The sequence below is a fragment of the Mus caroli genome, unplaced genomic scaffold, assembly GCF_978045245.1.
Source record: "Mus caroli unplaced genomic scaffold, Mus_caroli_1 scaffold_2, whole genome shotgun sequence".
Taxonomy (NCBI): domain Eukaryota; kingdom Metazoa; phylum Chordata; class Mammalia; order Rodentia; family Muridae; genus Mus; species Mus caroli.
Genome location: NW_028227257.1, coordinates 9,424,862 through 9,438,065, shown reverse-complemented (window position 1 = coordinate 9,438,065; position 13,204 = coordinate 9,424,862). Strand labels below are relative to the sequence as shown.

At 44.5% G+C, this 13,204-nt stretch overlaps 1 protein-coding gene across 2 annotated transcripts in view; it reads left to right on the top strand.

Annotated features, from left to right (window-relative positions):
- Tshz2 (teashirt zinc finger homeobox 2) overlaps positions 1-5,842 on the top strand; it is a 449,321-nt gene extending 443,479 nt beyond the window's left edge. The window contains exon 3 of one of the 2 annotated variants that reach the window (XM_085832118.1): positions 2,277-5,842. In XM_085832118.1, the coding sequence (XP_085688244.1) occupies positions 2,277-2,278 (2 nt within the window). In that variant the 3' untranslated portion in view covers positions 2,279-5,842. The remainder of the gene's footprint in view (positions 1-2,276) is intronic. The other variant, XM_085832108.1, reaches the window with a different exon arrangement.
- The last annotated feature ends 7,362 nt before the right edge of the window (positions 5,843-13,204 follow it).

Here is a 13,204-nt window from a genome sequence, read left to right as displayed (position 1 = left end):
GCTCAGCCACAAATCCTGTCTCTAATTAATTATTAGGGCTGGAGAGATGACTCAGTGTTAAGAGCACTGGCTGCTCTTCCACAGGTACAGTTCCAGCACCCACAAGGTGGCTCACAGCCATCTGTAACTCCCGTTCCAAGGGATCTGACACCCTGTTCTGACCACTTTGGGCACCAGGCACACACATGATAGGTGGACACACATGCGGGCAAATGTTCATACACATAAGATAAAAACAAATAAATCTTCAAATATGAATAAGGTGTGGTGGTGTAATACTCTGACCCCAACGCTTGGGAGTCAGAGGCAGGTGGATCGCAGTGAGCCCAGCCTGGTGTACAGAGCAAGTTCCAGGACAACAACAAGAAGAAAAACCCCTACTCTAATAATAATAATAATAATAATAATAAAATAACTCAAACCTGACCATGTAAGTGCACTCATAGCAAGCTGAAGTAACTGATAATTTACCCACAGTAAATGCAACAGAGAACAAACAAGAATTGCTCGCTAGTTTTTCTCTTTCTCTTCTTCCTGTTTTAGAATTTTGTTATTAATTTATTTGTGTTGGGGGGGAGGTGCACATGCCACAGCATGAATGTAGAAGTCAGAGGACAATTCAGAAGGGTCGCTCCTCTCCATCCTTTATATAAGCAGAGCTCAGCAGCAAGCATCCGTTCTTGCTGCTTTTAGGGTCTTGAGTCAGTCTCGGTACATAACCCAGAATAGCCTTAAACTCACAACTCTGCCATCCCAGAGCCGAGAACCTCACTCATCAGGCCTGGCTTTCCGATCCCACCGAAACAAAACATTCCCTCCTTCTGACCCAAGAACTAGACATAGGTGGTCAAGCCTCTGAGAACATTCTAACACAATGAGAGGCTCTAGGCATAAAACCAACCACCAGGGTACCACTGCATAAAACCAGAAACAAAGGTCATGTCCAAGAAGATAGGAAGGGTCTAGGAAACTGCAGCCACGCTGTGCAGCATTCGACACAAAGTCTGGCAGCGTCACCAACAACGTTTTCCACTGGAAAAGTGAGCCAAGTGGCAGGCTCACAAAAACACACGGGAAAAAGGCTCACAAAGACACACAGAAAAAAAGGATGTAGAAGAAGGTCCAGCTGACCGTGGCTGAGTGTTCTCTCCGCCTGGGAGAACAGAAGTTACGTTTCTCCAGAAATTATTTATAGTGAAAAAAATAGATTACATATTTTTAATTATATTGAAATAAATGTAATATAAAATTGACAATTTTGACCATTTTTAAGCATATGCCTTGGTACTGTTTCATCTATTCACAGTAGTGTGCAACCAAAAATGTCGTCTCCAGAGTTTGTCACCTTTCAAAGCTGAAAGTTTGTGTCCATTATATGTATGAGGCAGGGGCTGGAGAGATGGCTCAGGGGTCAAGAGCACGGTCTGCTCTTCCTGAGGAGCTGAGTTCAAATCCCAGCAACCACGTGGTGGCTCACAACCATCTGTGATGGGATCTGATGCCCTCTTCTGGTGTGTCTGAAGAGAGCAACGGTGTACTCGCATACATAAAATAAACAAAGGTTTGGGAGAAAAAAATGCATCAGGTAGACACTGTGTCTGCCTTTTTGTGGCTGCCTCCTTTTACCTAGTGTAAGTTCCTCATTGTGAGTTCACGTAGTAGAACAGTCTGACTACTGCCCTTCCTTTTAAAGGCTGAGTGGGATCTCATTGCAGGTGTCTCTGTATCCTACTTACCCAGGCATCCACTGATATGGTGCTTCTGCCTTTTAGACATTGTGGATGGATTAATGCTTTGTATGAGCCCGGGTACGTCTCTTCTGTATAGAAATGGTTTTCTGACAGGGGCCAGCGAGAGGGCTCAGTAAGCACCAAGTCTCATGACTGAGTTCGAACCCTGGAATTTACACAGCTGTCCTCTGACCTCCACTGTAGGTGGTACCACCCCTGGGAGAGGGGAGGTGGTCCTGAATTATATAAAGAAGCAGACAGAGCAAGCCACGAGGAAGAAGCCATTACTGGCAGTGCTCCTCCGCAGCCTCTGCTTCAGTTCTTGCCTCCAGGTTCCTGCCTTGAGTTCCTTCCCTGACTTTGCTCAGTGATAGAGTGTAATGAGGAAGTGTAAGCCATGTAAACAAACCCTTCCCTCTCTAAGTTGCTTTTGGTGTTTCATCACAGCAATAGGCAGCAAACAGGGGCAGCCAGCCAGCCAGCAAGACACAGCCCATGCTATTCCTCTGGAAATAACCCTGTTTTCTCTCTTCTGACTCCCTGCAGGACAATGCCTTAGCCTGGATCTTCCCTTCCGGATTGGATCTCCCTCTCTCAGCGCTTCTTCTTCTTCTTCTTCGCTGTATCCTTGCTTCTGACTTTGGACTCTGTGATGACCTCCTCCTGATCCCTGACTCTACGAAGACTGCCAAAAAGAAAAAAGAAAAAAAGAAAAGAGGGGAAAAAAGGAAAAGAAAAAAATCCCACCAACCATTTCTCTTCATCCTCACTAACAATTTGGTAATGAAGTATTGATTTCCACTTCTCTCCTTATGGACGATATTAGATTTTCATTGATAAACTGCAAGGGGACTGTCGCATCTCCGAGGGCCTCTTTTCACTGTCCGAAAGAAACAAAGTGCCACTGAAGAAAACTAATGACTGGGAGTGTCTCAGTCCTTCTCTTCTCTGTTTGTAACAGGAAGGGGAGGGGGCCAATCACTCTTCCTAGTTTAACGTCGTCGGAGTGGGCTGCTCTTGGGAGCAAGCTTCTCGCGGTAACGTCCATTTCCTATTTATAACCCCCCTGGGAAAGTTTGTCTAAAGGAAATGTTTCTGTTCAGTGTAACAATTAAGGTTGCACCTGGCTTGCCTAGTCCTGCCCCTGCACCAGGGAGCCATTCATCACAGCAGAGTGGAGGAGTTATAAAGTTAAACCAGAGTTTGAGCCAAGAAAACCTCCCGACCATGTTCATCTTCTGGGAAAGTTGTTGGGATAGGCAGGCTTAACCATGTGGATGCCAAAGGCTTTGTCCTGTGCATGCTCGCTCGGTGAGGTTATCCTGGGCGATCTGTAAGCTTAGTTCCCAGCATGCACCACTGTCAGACAAGCCTGGCCACAGGGAGGGTGCAGAGCAGAACTTGAGAGACAGCAAGAAGATGGTCTCCTCGAGGGTGCGAGGGGAAGCGGCCAACTTCGCTGGCAGTCTCTTCCTGCAGGACCTGTTGCCTCTCAAACGCAACTTCTCCTCCTAACCAGCAGAATGCATGAAAACAGGGTGTCCGTTTTAAACGCATTCCTGCAACTTTTTTCATTAAAACTTTAAGGGCCCAATTTTAATTTGTGGAATATTCCCGTTAATAATGAGATCTAATTAAGACATCCATTAAAAGCCCGTTAAAGTTAATTTAACGTAAAAATTCCAATAGAACTGTATTAGATTTTCTCCATTAAATTAACGTTATGGATTTTTAACGGATGTCTTAATTACACGTTATTATTAACGGGAATACTGTATTACACAGATTAAAATCAGGTCCTAAGTCAACTTGGAAAAGCTGAGAACATGTTTTAATATTAAAGTCTCGCAGACCTAGTACACAGTTTGGAAGTGCAGAGGAAGATGGGTTTCTTCTAGCTGAGCATTCTCTGTACAATGGAGAGTAACCTATAATAGATAAAGCCATCATTTCATTTAAATAGTGAGTCTCTTTATTCTCATAGGACAACAAATTCTGGATTGTATTGTAAATTGCCACTCATCTATAGGTGAAATATTTAAACTATCTCAGCACAATACTCTGAAACAAATGACCATTTTGCATTATTGCTTTAATTACCAAGGTTATCAAAAAAAAAAAAAAACCTGACAAAATGAAGCCAACTATATCCTTTTCAACATTTATCATAGAGGATGTCTGTTGGAAATGTCTTGGAAATTTTGACATGATCCCTAAGTTCAACCCTGGGATTTAAAATAAAATTTGAAGGGAAAAAAAGAAAGAGAAAAAGAAAAAAAAAAAACTTATTTACCTCCTAAGGAAAGCGTTACCCTTATGCCACATATAATAGCAAATTGCTTTTTTTTATGGTATGCATAACCTAGATGGGGAAAAATATGGTGCTTCAGGGAAGGAGGGGAAAGTAAATGAAGTTCCAGGAATGTCATTCTGAAGTAATGAGGCATGGACGGAAAATATACCCCTCACATCATCGGATTGAGATGGCAGTCGAAATAGCTTCATTGAAGTGTCAGCGCCCATCCATCCATCAATCACCCACAAGGAAAAATAACAACAGTACAACGGGACCGCTTTTATGGGATTTACTCACGGGCCCCGGGAACAGCGGCTCAGAGGTAGTTCTGACATGAAAAGCAAGGTGCTGATATTATTTTTTATGATGGGAGGATCGTAAAGTGAATTGAGAACAGAGAGGTCTGTCTTTGCTTAACCTGTTCAACCAGAAACGAACGGAACTCAGCTGGAAAGGAACCATCTACAGATGGGTTAAGATTGAAGGGTGGACTCGACTGAGCACTGTCCTTCAACAGCGAGACTCTATTAAAAGGGAGGGGGGAATAATGCATTAGCATGGGGTGGGGGTTCTAGAAGCTGATAAAAATCGCCTGTTCCAACCCGGGGTTATTAGGAAAGCTACATAATTCAGATCCTCTGAAACCCACCAAACGCAAACTCAGACCTCCGGATCTGCCTGGGAGGATGCAATTCGCTGCTGGACTCCTGGGTGATCATTTTCCTCCTAAGACAAAAATAAGAATAAATGTGCTGCTTCGCATATAATCTATACGGTTCTGTTAGTGCAATTTCTCTGGTGGGGTGAGGTGGGAGGCGAGAGACAAAAATATTGATAAATTTGGTTAGACTCCTGAATTGTCACTTGGCAACTGTGAATGTCACTGCTGAGAGACAGCTGTTAATGTTCTCTGCAGAAAACAAGATCCGAGCAGGCACCGCGGCGTGCACACGGCTCTTGGTATATTTCTAGACACCGGGCCTGTCTTCATTTGGCAAGCCCGTGAAGCTTCTAGAAACTTCTTCCTGGAGAGAAAAAATGAAACGACTTGAACTCCAGGAGAGCATTTTTATCTGCTTTCGTTAGGTAAAGCTGGGACCACAGACGATATGCAAATATCATGCAAATTAACCTTTGAGTACCTCCACTCTTCAGCCACCCTTTAGGATCATGGACAAGGAGAGGTGTCTTTTCCTTCTCTGTGCCTCCTTCCAGCTAAGGCCATCAACCAGCTAAAATGTAAAGAGGCCATTTTAAAAAAATTATGCAAATATTTACATTTTAGGTATTTCAGCAAATCTCGGAATGTACAACATAAACCCCCCCGACAACACAAGGCACAACAGGGAAAGCAATTTATTCAACAACTTCACTTGACCCATCTTGTTAGCATTTACTGCTTGTGTGTGTGTGTGTGTGTGTGTGTGTGTTTGTATTGGCATATTGGCCCTCTTGTTCCAAAGTTGTCATTGCCCAATCCACACGGTGCCCACCCAGGCTCGAAACCCCTGGTATTTTCACAGTAAGGGATTTTTCCCTGTGAAACACATACAGGGAAGAAATTACTTCCAAATAGGTCAAGGCCTAAAAAGCAATATAAGCACCAACTAAAGTGGATAACCTAGACAGGCAGTAAAGAATTTTGTTCAGACCACAAATAGATTTCCCTAAAAACTCCACCCCCAAAAAAATGACTGCTTGGTTACTTGACTCTTACAGAACTAATATCCAGAGCAAAAGTCTCTGAATTCAGTGGAAATCCAGGAAACACGAAAGCACTGGCCTGTTGGAGGAGCCTTTGTGAAACTAGATAAGGAATGGGGAGGTGAGCGCGTGTGGGGGCGTGTGGGCAGCGTGTGTTCACACCTTCATAGACATGCGTGAGTTTCACAGATAGTCTCTAAAGTCTAAACAACACGTTAGGAAGACTCTCCTAAAACTTTCAGTTAACCTGGAGACACAGCTCAAACAATGTCCCCAGACTCTGTCCCTTCACCATCTGCCACCTGCCAGGTTATCTGACTAGGCTCAGACTTTTTCTTTTTTATTGGGTTTCAATTTTTAAGTCAGTTAAATGTTAATGAGTTAAGAGGAGGAGGTGGAGGAGGGGGGTATAGGGAGGAGGAAGAGGAAGAAGAGGAGGGGGGAGGGAGGAGGAGGAGCAGGAGAAAGAGGAAGAGCAGAAGCAGAGGCAGCATCTCTTAGGGGTAAAGAGATGACGCAGTAGTTAAGAGCACTGTCTGCTCTTGCAATGGACCTGGGTTCAGCTCCCAGCATCCTCATGGCCATCCACGACCATCTCTGAGTTCAGTTCTGGCCTCCGAGGTCACCAGGCACACATGGCACATATATAGACATGCAGGTACTCACACATACACATAAAGTGAAACACATAAAGAGTCCTGTCCCCATTCTCTCTTCGCTGAATAAAGGATGCTAATGTGCAAATCAATATAAAATAACAATAATAAGGAAATACATTGACAGCTATAAGTTGCATGCACCTAAGTCGTCTAAAGAAAATTCAATGTGGTCTGCTCTGAACATGCAAGAGGTAACAGAAAAAATTACAAAACTCAACTTTTGGGTTATTTTGTTCCCTCTGTGAGGCGTGAAAATGCTAATTTCATTTTCTCCCTTCCTCTGCATGGCACTTTCTCAAAATAGCTATAAAATACTTTTAGACAAAGATTGAGCAGGAGGAAGAAATGTGAATCTGCACTCCCCCTAGACGGAGGAAAACCTGCAAATCATCTTTAGGATGTCCAGGGCAGAGTTTTACCTCTCCAGCCAGAGGGAAAGCCACTTATGTTCTTCGGTTTCCTGTGACAGACCCAGACGTGTACACAGATAAACAAATTCCAGACTAATTTGAAGTCTCCTCCCAATAGTTATGAGCAATGGGCTAACAGACCTAGAAGTGTCTCCAGAAATTATTCATGCACAAGGCAGCCCAAAGCATGTGAAGGGTGGGGGGTGGAAATGTTTTATGGATTAGAAATGGCCTGTTTTAAAATGCTAGTACCAAGTGGAATGATATTTCTGCAAGTGAGACTGTCCGTTTCCTTTGGAAAAATACATTCATAGTAAAATAGCTCTTCCAAGAAGTGACACTCTGACTTGACACCCTTCAGCATACAAATGGCTGACAATAGCCATACGGCTGCTGTTAGGGCTTCTACAGAAAGGTATGTTTGAAGAAGACAGATCAAATATAACCCCATGAACTGTGTTTATTTGCTTAAAACAGCGTTTGGAAATAAAAGTAATAACTTCGGTTGGAGCCCCCGGGAGACATTTAAAAAACTGAAGAAAAAAAAAATACATTGCTTTAAAAAGAGTTTTAAATCCAAGCACTCCCTTCAACCCTTTCAGGAAATATATTTCAGTACGCTCTCTGAATTATTTTACACCTGAAACCTACATCTGACTGTCTGTCCCCAGGCGAAGGCTAATATTTATAGAACGAACAATCATCCGATTATGTCTGACTGTGGAGTTGTGTCCGGTCATATTTTCACTTTCTAAATGACTTCTGGAACATTCCGGAGTTATAAATGTGTGTGCAGATATTAAAGACAGAAAGTTCTACTAGTCTGCGATCAAACAATTAAAAGCAGCATCCATTCGGCCTGGGGAGAAAGTCTGCAGATATCGGAGCCTCAAGAAGCACTCTTCTCTTGACAGAGCAGATGCAACCCAAGTTAGAAACATAATAGACTCCTTCCACTCAGGGCTCTTCGTGTCCTAAAATCCTGGTTTGCAACATTCTTTCAGGTCTCTGATGCAAACCTCCTCATCCCTTAGGACTGGCTTCCTGAGAGGTGGATCCCATGGGATGAACCATAAACTTCCAAGCCCCCTGAATATCCAAGTTGACCTGCGGAGGCTAACTGCTTCTGGTTCTGCAGCACTCTTGTGTGACAAGCTAGGAAATGTCTCCTACATTCCTTCCAAATTTTAAGTTTATTTTAATTAAAAGAAGAGGAAGACGAAGAAGAAGAAGAAGAAGAAGAAGAAGAAGAAGAAGAAGAAGAAGAAGAAGAAGAAGAAGAAGAAGAAGAGGAGGAGGAGGAGGAGGAGGAGGAGGAGGAGGAGGAGGAGGAGGAGGAGGAGGAGGAGGAGGAAGAGGAGGAAGAGGAGAAACTGAGTTTGCAGTGGGGGTTGAAGGGGTTCTGCCTGATCTTCAGGAACCACATTTATCCTTGTTCTGGGGTGGGGGGGGTTGTTTCCAAAAAGAAAGACAAACAAAAGAGAAACAGAACATTTTATACTTGGAAAGCAGACCAGTCATTTGTAAAGATGACTGCAGCCATACCTGTAGAGTGTCCTGGGCACGGTACCTACTCTGTCCTGCATGCTGTCTGTATGATGTCTGCTGTTGCTCTAGGAAGAAGGGAAAAGACAGGCTGTTTCTGCTTGGTCTGCAGCAGCCTACGAGGCTGGGAACACGATGCTGTACATATTTGTATATAGCGACTATATTGCCCGCCACGTACGGACACAGATTTTCTTATATTTACTTGGTTCTGTTTCCTACCAGACTAACCCACAATGCGGGATTGTTTTGCATTGGAAAAAAACATATATGCTTGTCACTTTTCCCCTGTTCATTCTTCAATAGCTTATGGAAGGACTGGGGCTTGGTGTCCTAAGAAATTCTAAGAACCATGTGCGTCTGCCTGCATGAGCCCCATCCGGTCACTGGATCCAAGGAAGAGCTGATGCCCTGACTCAATTTCCCTCCAAAGGCATGCTTTACCCCATGGGAAAACTACAAGCTCATCCATGTAGAATTAGCCTCTTTGTATGTTATCTGATAGTGCCTGGAAGAAAAAAAAAAGATTTTCTTAACGTCTTCTTTACAGGAAGAATTCATAATTGTCAAAATTTGAAACATTAGCTTAATTTTGTTTTTATGACCTTGTGCTTCCACCCCTTATTTATTCTGTTACTGTTGTAATGGGGCCCCAGGCCATTCCTGACATCAGCGTGTTCCTCCTCGGCGTTAAGGATGTTTTTAAAATTACACAGATTATTGAGCCAACAGGCTGTTTTAATCAAAACCATGTTTCACTTGTTTAGGAGGCTTATAAATTGTCCTTGCAATGAAGAAGACAGAAGAAGAAAAAAAAAAGAAAAAAGAAAGAAAAGAATAAGAAAGAACAAACATTACAAAACCAAAAGTTTTCCACTAGGGAGACTATACCACCCTGTGGCCAAACAGATTCATCGCAGACAGGCACGCATCGCCCACCGCCCTGGGAATCCAGAAACTTCTTCTCTTGGTGTCTCATCATTTTGAAATTCATTCTCAAGGCCAACACTGTTTGCAAATGTCTAAAGGCCTTTGCCACCTCATTTCCACTCAAGGGCAAATGGTCCAACTGGAAAGTCATCTTCCAGATGGGAAGGATGAAGAATATCTCAGAAGAGATGGACCTCTTCCTTTGGTCGCTGGGCGTCACCAGCCTGTCACAACCCCTCCTCACTACCAACAATCTGGTGTTGATGTTCCTTAAGAGTCAGGTCTACAGCCTGACCTGCTTAGCTCCTTGATGACCAAAACTGACTTATGTGTGGACCCACTTCAAGCCTGTGCCTGCCTATGCCGCCTTTGCCTAGCGGTTATCCCGCAAAAAGAGACGGTTTTTAATATTACCACTAAAATAAATTCTGAGGGTGGATACAAAGAAAGCCCTTGAATTATATTTTAAAAAGCCATTATTTTTTACATCTGAAGAGTGGGCTTTTTTTTCTAAAGGTATATCATTCTACTTTGGGGATGTAATTAAAGCCCTGGATAACCAATAGTACTTTTGGCTGCTATGAAAACATTACCGCGTACTCATCAAGGTTATATGGAGCGAGCCCCTTATTTCCATCAACAAGTTATCTATAAGTATATTATTTACATTTTTAAACATGATCTTTCTTTTGTAGCAAAAAGAAAAAGAAAAGGTCTTTCTCCCCCCACCCACCCACCCCCCAATTCAGCTGTTATCGAAAATAGACTATTCCTATCTGAAACCTCATGATAATCGCATAGGAAGTCTTAGCTTCTGATATAAGGACCTGGGTGTGTTCACCGTCAGGTTTGCCTGAGGCTGTCCTCCATCATAATGCTACAGAGACGGAACCAGGGTTCAGGAACCTAGTGGTCTTGGTAGACATGATGGCTCGCAGAGACGCCTCTCAACCATTAGCTTGGCAGATGCTCCTCATTTCAGACTCCTCCTTTGGCCAATTGAAAAGGGGCGGGGGATTAGAGGAGCAAAGAGACAGAAAGGAGAAAAACACACAGATGCACTTAAAACATGAAAAGAATTATTTATATGATAAAAATATATTTAGATTTTTTCAAAGCACAAGACTGAATCGAAGTGCTCTTTTTATGCTTCCTGGAGATGGCTCTGTTAAATGTCTTTCTACGTCAGGCTTTAATAAATCTGTAATGACATTTGATGGATTGATTTCTGCCTGCGTGTGGTTTTTAAAGATGGCAACGAGAGGAGACAGGGAAGGGAGAGGGTAAGAGGGGGGGTGGGGTAAAGCACCCTCCCGCAAGGAGGTCGGGGAGGCGGGGTATTGGTAGGCCTCTCCTTGTAGACCTGATGACCCACTTCCAGCATCTGCTCTCATTCCCATCTGTTAGGGCTATTTCCTTTTTCAGACACCCATGCCCCTCGCTTGTTCTCTGGGCTAGCCCTGCAGGCTCTCGCATCTCACAGCTTACACCTGAGGGATTGATAAGGAGTTTGCTGCAGACCACCCAGCTCTCCCTACCGAGAGGTGGCGCTGCAGGGCACTCGGTTTCCCTCGGTGATTGATTCCCTGCGTTTCCTTTAATGTCCTGGGAGCACGGGACCCCCACCCCCACCCCCCACCCCCCGTGTCACACAGGCTGCCCAAGCGACAGTGAGTTGTGGCCTATGCTCAGCTGGCTCACGGCTTTCAGTAGCTTGACTGCAGCTGACCTGAGCTTGTTAAATGACGATGGCTGTGGAGCCACCTGTTAGCTCTAATTCTATCGCTGGGCGTAGGAGAGTCCGGGCTAGATACAGCACGCAAGGGGAGCAACAGAGGCACAGGGTAGAGAAGAACAATCCGGCACAAGCCAAAGAAAGAGGTTTTGGGTTTCATAGGGACCTACTTTGTGCTGGGTCTGAGGACGACTTTGACAAATGAGAATGGCAATGGTTTGGGGGAAGACTTGGCCTTTGAAATAAACTGCACTAAAATCTAGACCCGCCATCTGCGTGCGACTCCAGGGAAGGCTGCAGAAGGAAGGAGACATTCTGCCGGAGGGAATATGAGAGGCACACAGAGGTGGCCCACCAGGCTGAAGGATTCCAACGGGAAATGATGCTGAAGGTAAAATCCAGGCCATGTGTTAGGTTGTCTCAAAAGAGCACTTAAGGCCCCGGGCTAAGAGGAGCTGCTGTTCTTCCAGAAGATCCAGGTTCAGTTCCCACTCCCCACATGGTGGCTCACAACTGCTTGTAACAACAATTTGGGGGATTTGGTACCTTCACCTTGTCTCTGAAGGCCCCATACCAATAGCATGTGACACCCATGCACGTGAAATAAATAATAATACATTTTTAAAAAAATTGTTTTGTTTTCTGTGCATTGGTGTCTTGCCTGCATGTATAGCTGTATGAGGGTATCAGATACCCTGGAACTGGAGTTTCAGATAGTTGTGAGCTGCCGTATGGGGGTCCTGGGTGTTGAACCTGGGTCCTTTGGAAGAGCAGCCAATGAGCCATCTCTCTAGTCCCAATAATACATTTTTTTTTAAAGATTTATTTATTTATTACACATAAGCACACTGTAGCTGTCTTCAGACACTCCAGAAGAGGGCGCCAGATCTCGTTACAGATGGTTGTGAGCCACCATGTGGTTGCTGGGATTTGAACTCTGGACCTTCGGAAGAGCAATCGGGTGCTCTTACCCACTGAGCCATCTCACCAGCCCCCAATAATACATTTTTTAAAGGGCACCAAAACAAATAAAAGAGAGCCAGCAAGGTGCCTTAGTGGGTAAAAGCACTTGTCATCAAGCCTAAAGATCTAAGTTTGATCTCCAGGAGCCAATGGCAGAAGAAAAGGAACAACTCAGGCAAGCTGCCCTCTGACCTCCACACGTCATCTGCCATCCAGGGGCAGAGCTGATGAACTGGGTTGCTTGAATGGGGGGGGGGGGCTGGAAATGAAAAAGGAACAGGGTACGAAAGAAGGATGAAGCCAAGACAACAGTTTCTGATCAAGGCTCAGAGTTTAATATTCAGCACTGTATTTATATAGGGAGAGCTCACAGATTCACCCTCCCCCACCCTTTGTTTCAGCTGGATTATGTTGCAAAGCAAACTCTGCGGGCAGTCTGCTTCTGTAGGAAATGGCAAGGCAGAAGACTCCACCTGAGTGGTTAGGGTCCAATTGTGACAACACTTAAGGTCTATTTAGCCTGCTCAGTACTGAGGGAAGGGCACACACAAATCCCTCACTGGTGCTCTCTTTGAAGACTATTCTAGGCTGGGTTGGTACTTAAAGCTAACAGTCACACTGGCAACATTGTAACAATCACACTGGCAACGTTATAACAGTCACACTGGCAACATTGTAACAATCACACTGGCAACATTGTAACAATCACACTGGCATCATTGACAAGGATGACCTTGAACCCCTGATCTTCCAGCCTCCCCTCCCAAGTGATGGGTAACAGATGTGTAGTACCTTTGGGATTGATCGTCTTGATGGTGAATGATCTCCTATTGGCCAGGTGTGGAAGGCTGGGGCCTCAACCTTTGAGTCCCTGCCCTTAAAGCAGATGGTGGGACCCCAGTCCTCACCTCTCGCTCTTGTTTCCTAGGATTGATGTGAGCTGTTTGACTCCACCATATATTGCAGCCACTGCCTTACCACAGCCCCAAAAAACGTAGCCAATGCACCGTGGACACTTTCCCCAAAACTGTGACTCAAGATGGACCCTCTCTCTTTATAAATTTCTTGTGTCGGGAATGTCAGCATAGTTATAGACAGCTAACTCTCACACAAGAGGAATAGGAAAGGTCAGAGGGGTTTTAAGAACCATTAAGACCTGGTATGTGGGGCCATGCCTGTAACTGAGCCTAGCACTCAGGAGGTTAGTTATGACTCTCAAGTTCAAGGCAGGT